This window comes from Thermobia domestica, chromosome 13, assembly GCF_964235325.1.
Source record: "Thermobia domestica chromosome 13, izTheDome1.hap1.1, whole genome shotgun sequence".
NCBI classification, from domain to species: domain Eukaryota; kingdom Metazoa; phylum Arthropoda; class Insecta; order Zygentoma; family Lepismatidae; genus Thermobia; species Thermobia domestica.
The window spans coordinates 153,736,184-153,749,540 of record NC_137466.1 but is presented as its reverse complement, the minus strand read 5'-3'; the positions used below and the strand labels follow the sequence as shown (position 1 = coordinate 153,749,540).

General features: G+C 33.1%; 1 protein-coding gene across 1 annotated transcript in view; it reads right to left on the bottom strand.

The window, feature by feature from the left end:
* Positions 1–2,453: 2,453 nt before the first annotated feature.
* Positions 2,454–13,357, bottom strand: part of CROT (Carnitine O-octanoyltransferase) — a 72,136-nt gene continuing 61,232 nt past the window's right edge. The window contains exons 10-12 of the mRNA XM_081736693.1: positions 10,877–11,049; positions 8,697–8,816; positions 2,454–5,741 (exon numbers count right to left, since the gene is read on the bottom strand). Of these exons, the coding sequence (XP_081592819.1) occupies positions 5,612–5,741; positions 8,697–8,816; positions 10,877–11,049 (423 nt within the window). The 3' untranslated portion in view covers positions 2,454–5,611. The remainder of the gene's footprint in view (positions 5,742–8,696; positions 8,817–10,876; positions 11,050–13,357) is intronic.

Here is a 13,357-nt window from a genome sequence, read left to right as displayed (position 1 = left end):
TCTGTCAACCCTTTATTGGAATTGGAAGTGGTTCAAATTAGCCATTTTCGATTTCAACAATTATCGCCAAAGAACGAAAATGGGAATAGATAGCGTTAAAAAAAAAAAAAAAAAAAAAAAAAAAAAAAAAAAAAATCAGCGTCTCAAAAGATACCATGACTATCCACAACACTTTACCAAAACTGAAAGTGATTCAAATGTCTACTACTTCGGGTTTCAATACTGATTTCCGTAGACCAAAAACTGTAATAGATATCAAAGGCAGATTCTTGCAACCGTTTCAGCGTCCCAAGAATAGGTTCTGTCTCCTCCATTGAAGCTCAATTCAAACTGTAAGTGGTTCAAATTATCCATTTCTGATTTCAACGTTTATCGCTATAGAACAAAACTGTAACTGGTGGTGAGAAGCTATTTTTTTGCCGACGATTAAGCGTCTCAAGATAACGTATCATATTATCCACAACACTATACTAAAATCGGAAGTGATTCAAACTTACTATTACTTCCGGTTATAATACTGATTTCCGTAGAGCAAATACAATAAATGCTATCAAGATGCTTTTTTGCATTCGATTCAGGGTACCAAGAATAGGTTTTATTTCCTTCGTTGAAGCCAGAAGTGGATCAAATTAGCAAAATCCGGTTTCAGCGTTTATTTCGACATAACAAAAATAGTAATAGATAGGAGAAGCAGTTTTGTTGCAAACGATTATAAGTCACAAGATTTTATTTCCTCCGTTGAAGCTCTATTCAAATCGGAAGTGGTTAAAATTAGTAATTTCCGATTTCAACGTTTATCACCACAGAAAAAAAAAAAAAATGTAACAGACAGCGAGAAGCGGTTTTGTTGCAAACGATTCGTCTTAAGACAACATATCATGACTATACACCCCACTCGACCAAAACCGGAAGCGGTCAAAATTTACTATTACTTCCAGTTTCAATACTGATCTCCGTAGATCTTTCTTCCTTTTCTCAATAATATCTAAAACTGTTGTTTTCTCCCTCGCCATTTCTAAGATCTTCTCATTCTTATTTCGCACGACCCAATTAATTCTTCTCCACAGCCACGCTTCAAAAGCTTCCAATCGTTTTTCATCATTTTTGCGCAACGTCCATGCTGCCCTATACAGCACAATATTCCACACGAAGCATTTTATGAGTTTTTTTTTTTTTTCAACTCTTTATCCAAGGTCCACAAAACAGGCTTTTCTTCCTCCTACAGGCTTCTTTCGCTATTTCTATCCTTGATTTTATTTCACATTCGTACTTCATATCATCTCTAATAATGCCACCCAGGTGTCAAAAACTAGTTACCTATTTTATTTTCTCCCTCCTATTTCTATATTTGACACCGACCTCTTCGTTTCAATCACCATAGTTTTCGTCTTTCTAACATTTATTCTTATTCCATATTCTTCACAGCCCTTCCTCAAGTTTCCTAACATCTTGTTGAATTTATTTTCAGATTCTGCCACAAGTGCCATATCATCTCCAAACCGTATACATCTAATCATTCTTCCTCCTACCGAAATGCCGTCCTGATTATGTCCGAAACGCTCCTTTTCACTATCTTTTCTATTGATAGATTAAATGATGTTGGCGAGAGACACCATCTCTTCAAACTCCTCTTCCATTTGCAATCTTTGTTTAAGCGTGCAATCTCAAAATCAAAATCAAATCTGAACCAGCCAAGTGGCCCCGCGTAGTTTAATCACTAACTCTCTTGCCGTTGGGGAGAACGGTCTCGGGTTCGATTCCCGGTGGACACACTCGGTCGAAGAAAGTAGAAGCTTTTTTCAGGCCAGCTATCCTACGTAAGCTTTTTCCTGGGTTTTCCACATTCCCACCAGGCAGATGCTGGGATAATACCTAACGTAATGGTCCCAGGCCGCTTCCCTAATTCGCCGAATAGTCTGATTTCCCCATGCCTGACGGGCTAAAATGACAGTAGATGCCGAAAACTCAGAAATATAATACTTAATCCTAATCTAGACCAACCACACATTCCCAGTCTTACGTCGAGGATCCTTTCTTAGGTTAACTACTAACTACAGACGCGCTTAATAAAAAAAAAATATTTATTTGCCCTCGTGGAGTCCGTCGGGAGAAGCAATTTGTTGGGTCTGTCTGTGTTTGCATAGTTCTGTCATCTAGCGCAATTTATTTTTCTCTTTGTTCAAAGCGGCAGAGGTACGCCCCATAAAAGGAGTTAACCTACTTCCCTCTAACAAAAGTAACGGTAACTATCCAAGATATGGATTAAAACTGAGTTTCCCTTTAATTTGTAGAAACAATGTATTGAAACCGACACAACTACGTAAATTATCAGAAAACAAGAGAAAGAAAATACATTTTTGAGTGATTATACATACAAACTTCCCATTAACTTATTTCACGACTGGAAGACCTTTGGGTGAAAAACTTAAAAACAGAAAAGAATAATAGCTTCATACGATGTTATTGGACAATGTATTATAGTACAAATATATACAAACACCAAGAACTACAAATATTCAAATTACATAAACAATGAAGTTGTAAGAAATAACATTTAACAAGAATAATAATACCATAATGATTTATCACATAGTAGCTAGATTTGAATTGATTAAGTATTAGATGTATGTTTAGGCCATTTTCGATTATATAAATACAAGTTATATTTACTATGTTCATTTGTTACCGCAACTGTGTCTTGTGCCATATTAATTACATAAACTACATCAAATATATACAGCGATGAGCCTTTGGGTTTCGAAAGTCATGCAATGAATAAGTTAAGTATATGAATACAATCACTATCAATATTATTGCTTCTTTAACATGCAGGATGTTTAAAACGGAAAAGCACAATATGGCAGCCGTAATAAGCATCCTATTTTATGTAGTCTTATAACAACAGAGTCCATAATTGAATCGCTCATTGTTAATAAGTGTATGCTACATTGATTTAAATGACACATATCCCCTTTCAATAATAACCGATTCAATTAGTATATAGTATCTATATTACGAACAAAAATGGCGAAGAATGAACATTATTTAGTGAATTACAACGAAACTTAATATGAGCTATGATTTTGCCTTTGTAATATAAAATGGCTACAATATGCTCAATAGAATTTAATGAAAAGATGCGTTGCGAAGCACTTACAGCACTCGTAAGTGGAATGATAATACATAAGATATTGATAGATACATAGAGAATATTAAAATGTACTGAATATTAAAATGTTACGCCAAAGTTTAATTTGCTAAAATACTTTACAATCTACTCTAGATTTTCAAGAGTGGTCCTTTACTTACGTGTTACTTTACTTATATATAATTGTACTTCTACAAAGAAGTGACGAATGTAGTTATATTAATTTTATTAACTCGTCGACGGACGCAGTGGTTGTCCGAAAATTAAGTGAAGCAAATTACCAACAACGAACTTATGTAAATACATAAAATCTCAGTATTTTAGTCCACCTAACTTCATTATTTCATTACTGCTATATTGAAAAGACACGCAAACCAGAGATGTAAAAACTACATAATTTATTTAACTTGAACGGTCAGCTAACGATTACGTTCTTAAGCTCGTGGAGACAAGCAAGTAAAATCTAAGCTGATCTATCTGCACAGCACCTCAGTGAAAATTGATGGCATCACATTGAAGAATAAGCTTAAGTTAACAGTAGAAGAGCTTAAAATAAAATATATAACTTGAAACATTAAGAAACAACACAGATTTACAAGAAAAAAATATGAACGTATCCTTTTGTTCACAGTGTCCTCCTTGGAAAGAAAAAGTTTAATAAATATAGCGTTCCTTGCGCTATTTACATAAAAAAAAAAAAAAACTTTATAAAAAGTGCTTCTTCAAGGTAAACCGTATTTTTTTTAAATGTATCTGTCCATACAAAACCAAAATATGCACTACTCGTTTTTATCTACTTACACAAATAAGCTAAAAGATTCAGCAATCCAATCATTAACTACTATGTACTTCACTTCGACAGAAATTATTACATAAATATTTTTAGTTTTGCAGTATATTTGAGAAGCAACGTAACAAAAAAAGAATTAGACATACGTAACTATTCCGAATCAAAACAATGCTTACCTACAAAAATTCGAGTCATAGTTTGTGAGAGAGCTACGACTATCTTATTACCTAAAGCCATTTTTTTTTAATATGCTAAAAACGAGGACCATTAATGTCAATGTAGTTCTAAAAATAAACAATATATATAATTCAACAAAAATAAACCTCTATAATACTATACAATAACGAAATTATAACATGTAAATAAAGCATATTTTGTTTAGAAGTACTACCTTCTTTGTCAACAGAAGAATAGTATATGGCTACAAAAACTATGTCAACAGGATTGTAATTTCTTTGGCTAATAAAACACAAACTACTGGAAATACAAGTGTCAAAAACTATATATTTTATTACCCTTTACATGATGTGCTTTCACTCATTTCATATTATTTAAAAAAAAAATTGAACACTGATTCTCGACGTTCACAGCTTCACGGTCTCTAAGGGCAGATACTTCGTTAATTATCATTTACAATATATTTCATAGACAAACCCATCTTCTGGCAGCGAAGAATTGCGAATTTTGCATGTTCCTATTAATTCTTACATTTTTGATACTCTGAAAAATCTTTTAAAAGTGTGTTTCGTCTGTTCAACGTCAAATCTTCAAGATGATGGTACTTCATGCAATTACCGTGCAATGAACGCTTTCATTTTATTTTACTTTATGAATGCAGCCTGTATGGAGAAGTCGGTTGTTAACCAAAGAAAGTGTGTAATCTTAATGTTTACATCTGATAATACCTGTTCAACATTAAATCTTAATACGTAACTTATATTCGTTTCCCTTCACAAATATCAAATTCAGGAACAAAATATATTCCAGAAATCGTCGGCTCTATGCTATAACCACGAATCTAGAGAATAGTAACCACGTTTCAAGTTTCACAACTCACTGAAAAAATAGCCAATTAGTCCTGTGCATTCACCGTTTGTTTAAGAGGCCTTACACAGACTATGTAAAAATTTACAATCCCAGTTGTCCAGACTAAGGATATTAAAACGTCTTTAAAATATGTGCAAATTTAGACTACTGTTAAATAAACTTTACCATGTTGTCACCAGATATTATGTTTATAGAGATACTTATGCTATAAAGAGTAAGTTACCATCATTGATTTTGGACAATATTCCGATAAACCTTTAACAATATTAATGTTCCTTTAATTCTACTTAATATCACTCATATTATAAAAAAATATACATATTACTTGGGATGGATTAAAATTCATGTTAAACCACTATAATTATCATACTAAACTTCTGAGGCATATAACCAATAATGTGAAACTAAGTTCTAATATTGAAAAGTTCCTTAAGCAATTTTTGACAAATACACAGATTTAGAATGATAAAATCACGATCCATGTATAGAAAAACCAAGATGTGTGTATACTCAGCCTGATGTGATGCATACACTGTATATGAAATACCTACAAACTCGACAAAGCATTCACATTAACACACATGGCATATGTGATGATTGAGTAGTATTAACTAAGCTATTTTATGTTACAACTTCGACTTATTTGCCTCCTCTAGCACTTCCTGCATCTCTAGAAATGATTGTTCCAACGCATTAAAAAACTTAGCTGCACTCGTCTCCACACTCTGCCTCCATACGAAAATGTAGAACTGAATTCTGTAACATAGAAGATATATTGATAAGCTACCAATTCACAGAAGAGATGAAAATAACTGATTCGTTAATGACACTTGCATATTCTCCAAGTATGATTGTATAGCTTTCATATCAATCAATTCGTTCAACCATTTTATTTTCTTTATTGTCAAACAAGATTATCCATTCCATTTGAATTACACGACTGTTTACATGTATAAATACAGATTTAGTGTCTTTAGAATGTGTTAATGTGTGAAAGTTTTTATTTACTGTTAATGTATAACTGCATTTTATCTCAGCTTTTATTTTATTACACAAATAGAAAAAAAATTAAATCCATAAACGCAGACTGAGATCAGTCGTGATAGCGATAACGGGGGAATTCTGATAACAGACTCTTTACAGTGGTATCAAATGGATGTGTTAAGCAGCATGATAACGAATTTTGGAACACATTTCACTGAAGCAAAAATGGCAAGCAATTATAAATATTGTTTAAAACCTGTCTCAAGATTTAGTGCTGGTTTTCTTGAATTGGTAAAAACATTTACGTTTTGTTATAGTTTTCTTTTAATATTTCAACAATTTTCATTTAGTGTAAGTCAGCGGTATTTTTACTTTTAGTACTTCTATCCTGTTTCTTTATCCATATGCCTGTATTTCTTTTGGTCATTCAATATACGATAAATTACGATCACACAGGCCACATAGATTTAGAATTGATATATTTGTGTAAACATGCTCACAACAATAAATTACTGCATTATAGAGATAATAAAAGTAAAAATGTCATTATTTTAGATTTATCAGAACATCTTACAGATGTATACCTACCTTACAGACAACTGACTTTACGATAATCTTCATTACATTTCAAAATACAATAATTAACTAAACATATTTTCTGCTTCTGTAGTAATTTCAGAAGATGAATGTTACGAAATCTTATGAACATACAATGTTTTTAAGTACCAAGTTGGAAGCTGGTAAGAAACTAGTTGAAAGTTCACTTGGACAATAGCTGGATCATGCCACAAAAATATCTCGTGATTTTGAGGTGCACTCGTGTCGTCTATGTGTCGGTGTCGTCTATGAGGTACACTCATGTCCAAAATGATTGTCGCATATCTATAACTGTCTTCTTGTAGGAATATAATTTGATAATGATTTTGCAGGGTACTTTTGATACTGGTATTATGTGTATAATCGTGAAATGTATATTTGTGGTAAATTTCACAGAAAAAGAATTATACATATGGATATTAGAATGAGTAAAACAAAATGTTGCTAAATGGACAAAAAAAAGTTTTATTTACTGCTTTACAAAAAGTTTTATTGTTCTTATTTACTGCTCTTTTGACATGAAATTTGCCACATACATGTCTTCGCCGATTATACACATATTAACATTATAAGAAATACCGGGCGAATTCGTTATCAAATTATATTCCTACAACAAAAATTTATAGACATGCGACAATAATTTTGGACATGAGTGTACACTCAGATTTTTATTGGCTAAGCCGAAAACTCCATACTAAAACTCAGAAACAACAGAAATGTTTGAACCACATCGCCAGGTGGAAAAAGTTCTTTGAAGGTCGAGTAAACATAATGATTTGCCTCTTTCCAGTCGACCTATAAGCACTGAAAGATCAACCACTACTAGAAACCTAGAAAGCGATTTGAAATGACCGACGGAGCCGATCCATCTGAAAACAATAGCACACAAGCCAAGCAATTCATACCACACAGCACATTTCGATAAATAAATGTAATGAGTGCTCTAGAAGCAGACGATCAGAAGGGCTAGGGAATGCTGTTACGCACACTAAGGACATGGCTTTCTGGAGTATATGATAGAAGATGAGTCCTACGTATTCCTATACACTTCTGAAACGAAGAAGTCCAATATGGCAAGTTCACTGCATTGTTATAAAAATGCGTTTTTCCCTTCGTGAAAAACCTCTGACAAACATGTTTCACATATTCAACTGCTTCACAAGAAACACTCACCTCCTTATTACGCAATACATTTGTCCCGAAATTGTTCAATTTGTCTGGGCAGTGCACAGCATCGCCCAGACTCCTGGTGGTTGGATTCTTCAGATTTATAACTCTTTGTTCTCCTGAAACGATTCATGAGCGGTAACCATTTGATTCTTCTGAAGCAGCTCAGTACATCGTCTGAAGGTGGTTACCGTCATAAAACGGTTTTTATAGACAAAGTGCAGTAAAACTAGAACCACACTGAACGAAATGTCTCGAGAATGTCAGTTCTTACTTTGAAAACTAAATAAGACATATAGTTACATTGTATGCGTGTGTTGGTTTTATTATTTTTAAAATTTATGGCAAGAAAAAATTGCGTTTCTTTCCGACTTCTATACGAGTTCTTTTGATTCTCAGCTTAGCGATAGTAAACTATCTATTTTAGAGTTTACACGAGATCAAGAATGTTATAGTGCATAGTATTTAGGAAAACTAATAAAACAAATACTGTTTTCGAAACTTTTCTTACCAAAATAAGAAAATCAGTATTAAATCCTGATACAGACCTTTTAGACAATGTTGTTGCTTGACAATTTTATAAGGGTGTTTAGTGTTGGTTCCAAAAAATGATATCTGTACAAGCACACTGATTTGATATATTACTATTAACAGCCGATTAGCGATATGTAAAACTATTACAATTCTATCACAGTTTAACTTTCTTTTCAGAGGTTAGTGTAGAATTTTTCTTCATTTTACTACACGTTTTAACCTAAAATCAATAGCCATCCTTCAATACAGTTATTGAAAAATAGTAGACTATCATAACTAACAAGCCGAGATAGAAATATTGGAACATTTACGAATACTTTTCATAGTTTATGGTATAATTTTCCTATCTTATTGTCAAGTATTAACTTAATACTAAAAATGACTATATTCTACACAAGCGAAACTGGTAGCGATAAATAAATAACTTACGCGTCTTCAATGATGTTGTAGAATACTCCATATCCGTTCAGACACATTGGAGCAACACCACCACCTCGTTTAGTATACCCGCTTAAACTTGTAGACAGAATGAAATTACCATTCCCACCACTGAAAAATTAAATAAATACACCACTTAACACACACATTATATTTTCACCAAATACAACACACAATTTGGATTTGCTGTCGAATTTCTTTATGCAAATAATTTCACTTTCGTTTTTTCTTAAGTAAGAAATTCTTCAATATTCGTTCGATTGCATCTACCAAACATACTATTTGTTACAATGGACTGTATGTAGGGATCTTTAGAAAAAGTGCTGCTTCAACGTTTTTAGGTTACAGAATTCAACTTGAAAATATGCAAAAATTCGTTACAAAATATCACACTCATGTTATATTGGCAAAATATATTAAATAAACGTGTATACATTGTATCTGAAACTGTTAATTTCTGGAAACCCAGGGTTCAGATTTTTAAGTTTTATTTCTAGCGAAAATTAAACGTTCAGTAATTATAATTAATTAAACAGTTAGTGAAGCACTTGTAACAAATGAAACGAAATGCAATCACATCAGTCCAAACTCGATGATCTTTCCATAAAATTATTTCAATCATTGACAAAAGACTGAAAAAGTGCGACTGGGTATGAATTGAACCCGGGTTTTCGGATTTAGGATATTCATTAGTCCCCCGCTCCTTCCTCAAAATGTTGCAGAAATTAAAATAATTTCTCTGTATAATTACTTAGTATAGTAAAATTACAAATTAAACCAACTAGTAGTAAAACTGCTTCAAGGACATAAGCCACCACTTACAAATTGTTAATAAGTCAAATGTCATAGTTATAAAATGTTTAGCCACCCACTTGTCACTGTCTTCAAGAGATATAAGATCACCGACCAGCCCTTTTCTTGTGTAATGTCATCCGTAGGTTTTAATTATTGAGGCAAATATTTTGTTTTGTCTGTGTGTGAACTATATTTAGAAAATATTCCTTAGTAAAATTATTTGAGTTTTTGATATGCTCCTCATTGTTAAAGAATATGCCTTCAAACCACGAACTTTGTCAAGGGTGAAGGCCATCTCAGAAACATGAATTAGTTTTGTATTTAGTAGAAAATTATATAGAGAAATATTTAATTTTGTTCTTTGATTTCTGTAATATGTAGAAAAAAGGGTTTGTGTGTGTGTGTCGGGGGGGGGGGGGGTTGATAACCAATTGTAATATGCCGCTACCTAACCACTACATACACAGTCCGTTCGCAAGCCCAAACATACGTATTTTCACTGTTGCGGTGGATCTTACGCTGTTCTGACTACATGTACTGAGCCACGAGTTTGAGTAATCACACTGTATGCATTGCAGGAAACAACAATCGAGTTTATCTAACACTACTACATTCTCCAGCTCGAAGATATTGAATACGAAAAAATCAGTTGTTTTCTTGATTTCTAATCACTGTTTCAATCAGAAGCGAAGTTTCAGGTAAAGTTGAAACGCGGAATTTCAGAGAAAAGCCGACAAGATCTCATATTTCAAGGTGTCATGCCAGTATTCGCCTCGCAAAACAGAAAAAAAGAAAAAGAAGCCAGGTACGCTGTCACGGCATTCGACTTCTTCGTATCGCTTAATTATAGGGCAAAACTGCCAATTTTACAGAGAACAAGGTGGTTCAGTGGTAATCACCTCAGGTGCGAGAGATCGCTGGTTAGATCCCAAACCATGCGAGTTTGTAGTGAGCAACATAGTATTTGTGGGTTTTCTCTCAGCTATCCCGTTTCCTTCCACATGCTCATTACAATTATTCACCACCATTCTTATAATCATTCATATTCATCTGTCTCCTTTAGCCTAAATGACATAGTCCTGGAATGTTAAAAAGATTGCATTTCATTTCAATTTTGTAAATGTTACAACGTTCGCTCATTATAAATGAAGTTGAAATGAATATAAGTTGCAGTTCACTGCTTAATACGGAAAATTTCCAACCCACTTTTTTTTTCTTTTTTTTTTTTTCATAGACATTGGAGATCATGTTTTAAAAATGAAGTAGTACTCGTATTACATAAATCAATTCTTTTAGACGTTTCCGCATTTTTAAATATAAATTTGGAAAAAGATTGACTAAAACTCATTATCGCGAATAATTAGGAAAAAAAATACCTCTTCTCCCACGCTGCATCTGTATACAATTCAGGCAACTGAAGACCGCTTTCCATGGCTAGACACTGCAGTCCAAATAAATGTCGATCACAGCCTGCATTCTTTTTCGATTCTTTCATTAGTGTGTTGTGTTTCTCAATTGCTGCAACTAGCAGTTCTTTTCGTTTGGATTTCTGTTACAAAAAGAAGAATAAATTAATAGAAATACAGCAGCTAATATAATGAAAATTGTATAATATAAATAAATGCAAAATAATAGCACAAATAGCGGTATTTTATTTATAATTTAACTCTCGGCAATCTGCACAGTTTATTTTAAGGTTTGTGGCTTACATCACTTAGCAATTCTGTGAAATTTGATGCAGAGAAAAGCGCAAGGATACAGTAACTTGGTATATTAAAATAAGGTAGCAGCAGCTCATATGATTAGCAGGTTTGCGTTACCGCCATTGAAAATAATGTTTATTTTCTTATGATTTGCTTCTAAGTGTCATTTTTATTTCTCTAAATATAATTCATAATTCAAATTTGCTTTTTTTTAAATTCATTCACTTTCGAAAAAGAGGACAGGAAATTAAAAGTATTTTCTGCTTGGGTTGCTTGAACAAAACACGAAGTATGGGTTTTAATAACGAGAGAGGAAGTTAGCAGATAGGGTGATTTTTTTTTTTTTAAAGTTCAGTAACGTTGTCAATATGAGAAAAAATCTAATGCTATGTAACTGTCACTTGTTTCTAAAACTATATAATTGTAAAAAGTTATCTTTATCTTCAGTGCGTTTATATTTCCCTCCTCCTCGATTAACTTCGACTTCTAAAATTCCTGAATTCATCTTCGACTTGCTGGTTTAAAAGAAGTTAGAAACTCTTATCTTGAAGTTAGCATACCTTGAATTGCCTTCTATGTCTTCGATATAACCCTTAATGTTTAAAACAGAAACTGATAAAACCTACTTATTTTTTCTTGAAGTGTTCTTAATATTAATTTGATTTTAGCAGTGAGGCTATAGACCTACACGTCCGATCCACATGACCACCATGGAATCCGAACCACACGACCACCCGCCAAGAATCGAAACCGGGTCTCCCACGCCAAAGATGCGTACGCTAACCGCATAGCCACGAGGGAGCTCTGGAATGATACATGATTAAAGCTTTAAACACATAGAAGGTAAAAACATCTTCTTACTATTATATACATCTAGATATAAATGCATTAAGCCCATGAAAACTTTAAATTTTTATGTCACATGTTTCTCCTCCCCTGCAATGAGTGTTGATAGTTCCAACTTTAGAGCCAAAAATTTCTAGTATGTTGTATTCTTGTTTCCTATTTAATATGCTACATTTCTGCAGCAGTTTCTTTCCTTTTAATTCCTGACTGGTTGGTTAGGTTACGTAGTTAATCGAAACTTGAATATAGCTTTTAGGGTGCGATCTTGTTCGTTTTGTATCTGTAATGTTGGCAGCACTCACTGGTTGTTTTACCGCTATGGCAAAATGCAGTACAGTAGTTACTCTGGAATAGTACATATAACTTTAGTGCACGTGTAGATTACTCGTTCGTTAATTTTTATTTGTTCTGATGTTAATTTTATTGGAATTATATTAGCGTTAAATGTAATATTAACATAAGAATGCTTCAAATAAGCACTATTAATTTTCAACCCACGGGCTCTCATAAATAAGGTCAATCTTCCGGCTACATTTACTACCAAATTTGTTCATCGTTAGGAAATACACTCCATTCAGTTCCAAGCGTTCTCGGGATCATTTAAGATGTGGAATTTCGAATAATTCTCTCTTTTTTTTTTTTTTTTTTTTTTCATTGACAGATTTTGACAGACAGAAGAAAATGCTTTGCCAGAAAGTTAATCCTTGGGAGAACTCAGAAAGTGAATTATAGCGTCTGTAGGCAATCAAGGAAGAAGAAAAAAGTGACAGTTATTCGAAATTCCACTCTAAGACTAGAAATCTGATAAACATCATGGAGCGCTCTCTCTCTCTCTCTCTCTCTCTCTCTCTCTCTCTATATATATATATATATATATATATATATATATATATATATAGAGAGAGAGAGAGAGAGAGAGAGAGAGAGAGAGCGCTTTCAGTAGGTTTTCCATGATGTTTATATATACAATAACAAAATCGTACGATTTCAACGAACACTATTCTTTGTATAACACGTCCTCGTTAATAGTTCTGGAACAGTGTAACTGTTAATATTTATTAATTTGACGGCACCGTTCATTTTTGCACATAGATTAATTATTTCATTGTTTTTATGTAACAAATAAAAACGAAACATTACCAGTTTCAGTATAAAAGTAGCATTTGAAGGGAGAAAATCCTCAAACACTACTGGCAACTGATCAACTGAATCAATGTATACCGTTATTATTTTCCTCCCACATCCGCGTGTTGTAATTATTAAAATAACGAAAATTATACAAAAAAAAAAAAAAAAAAACTTTCTAGC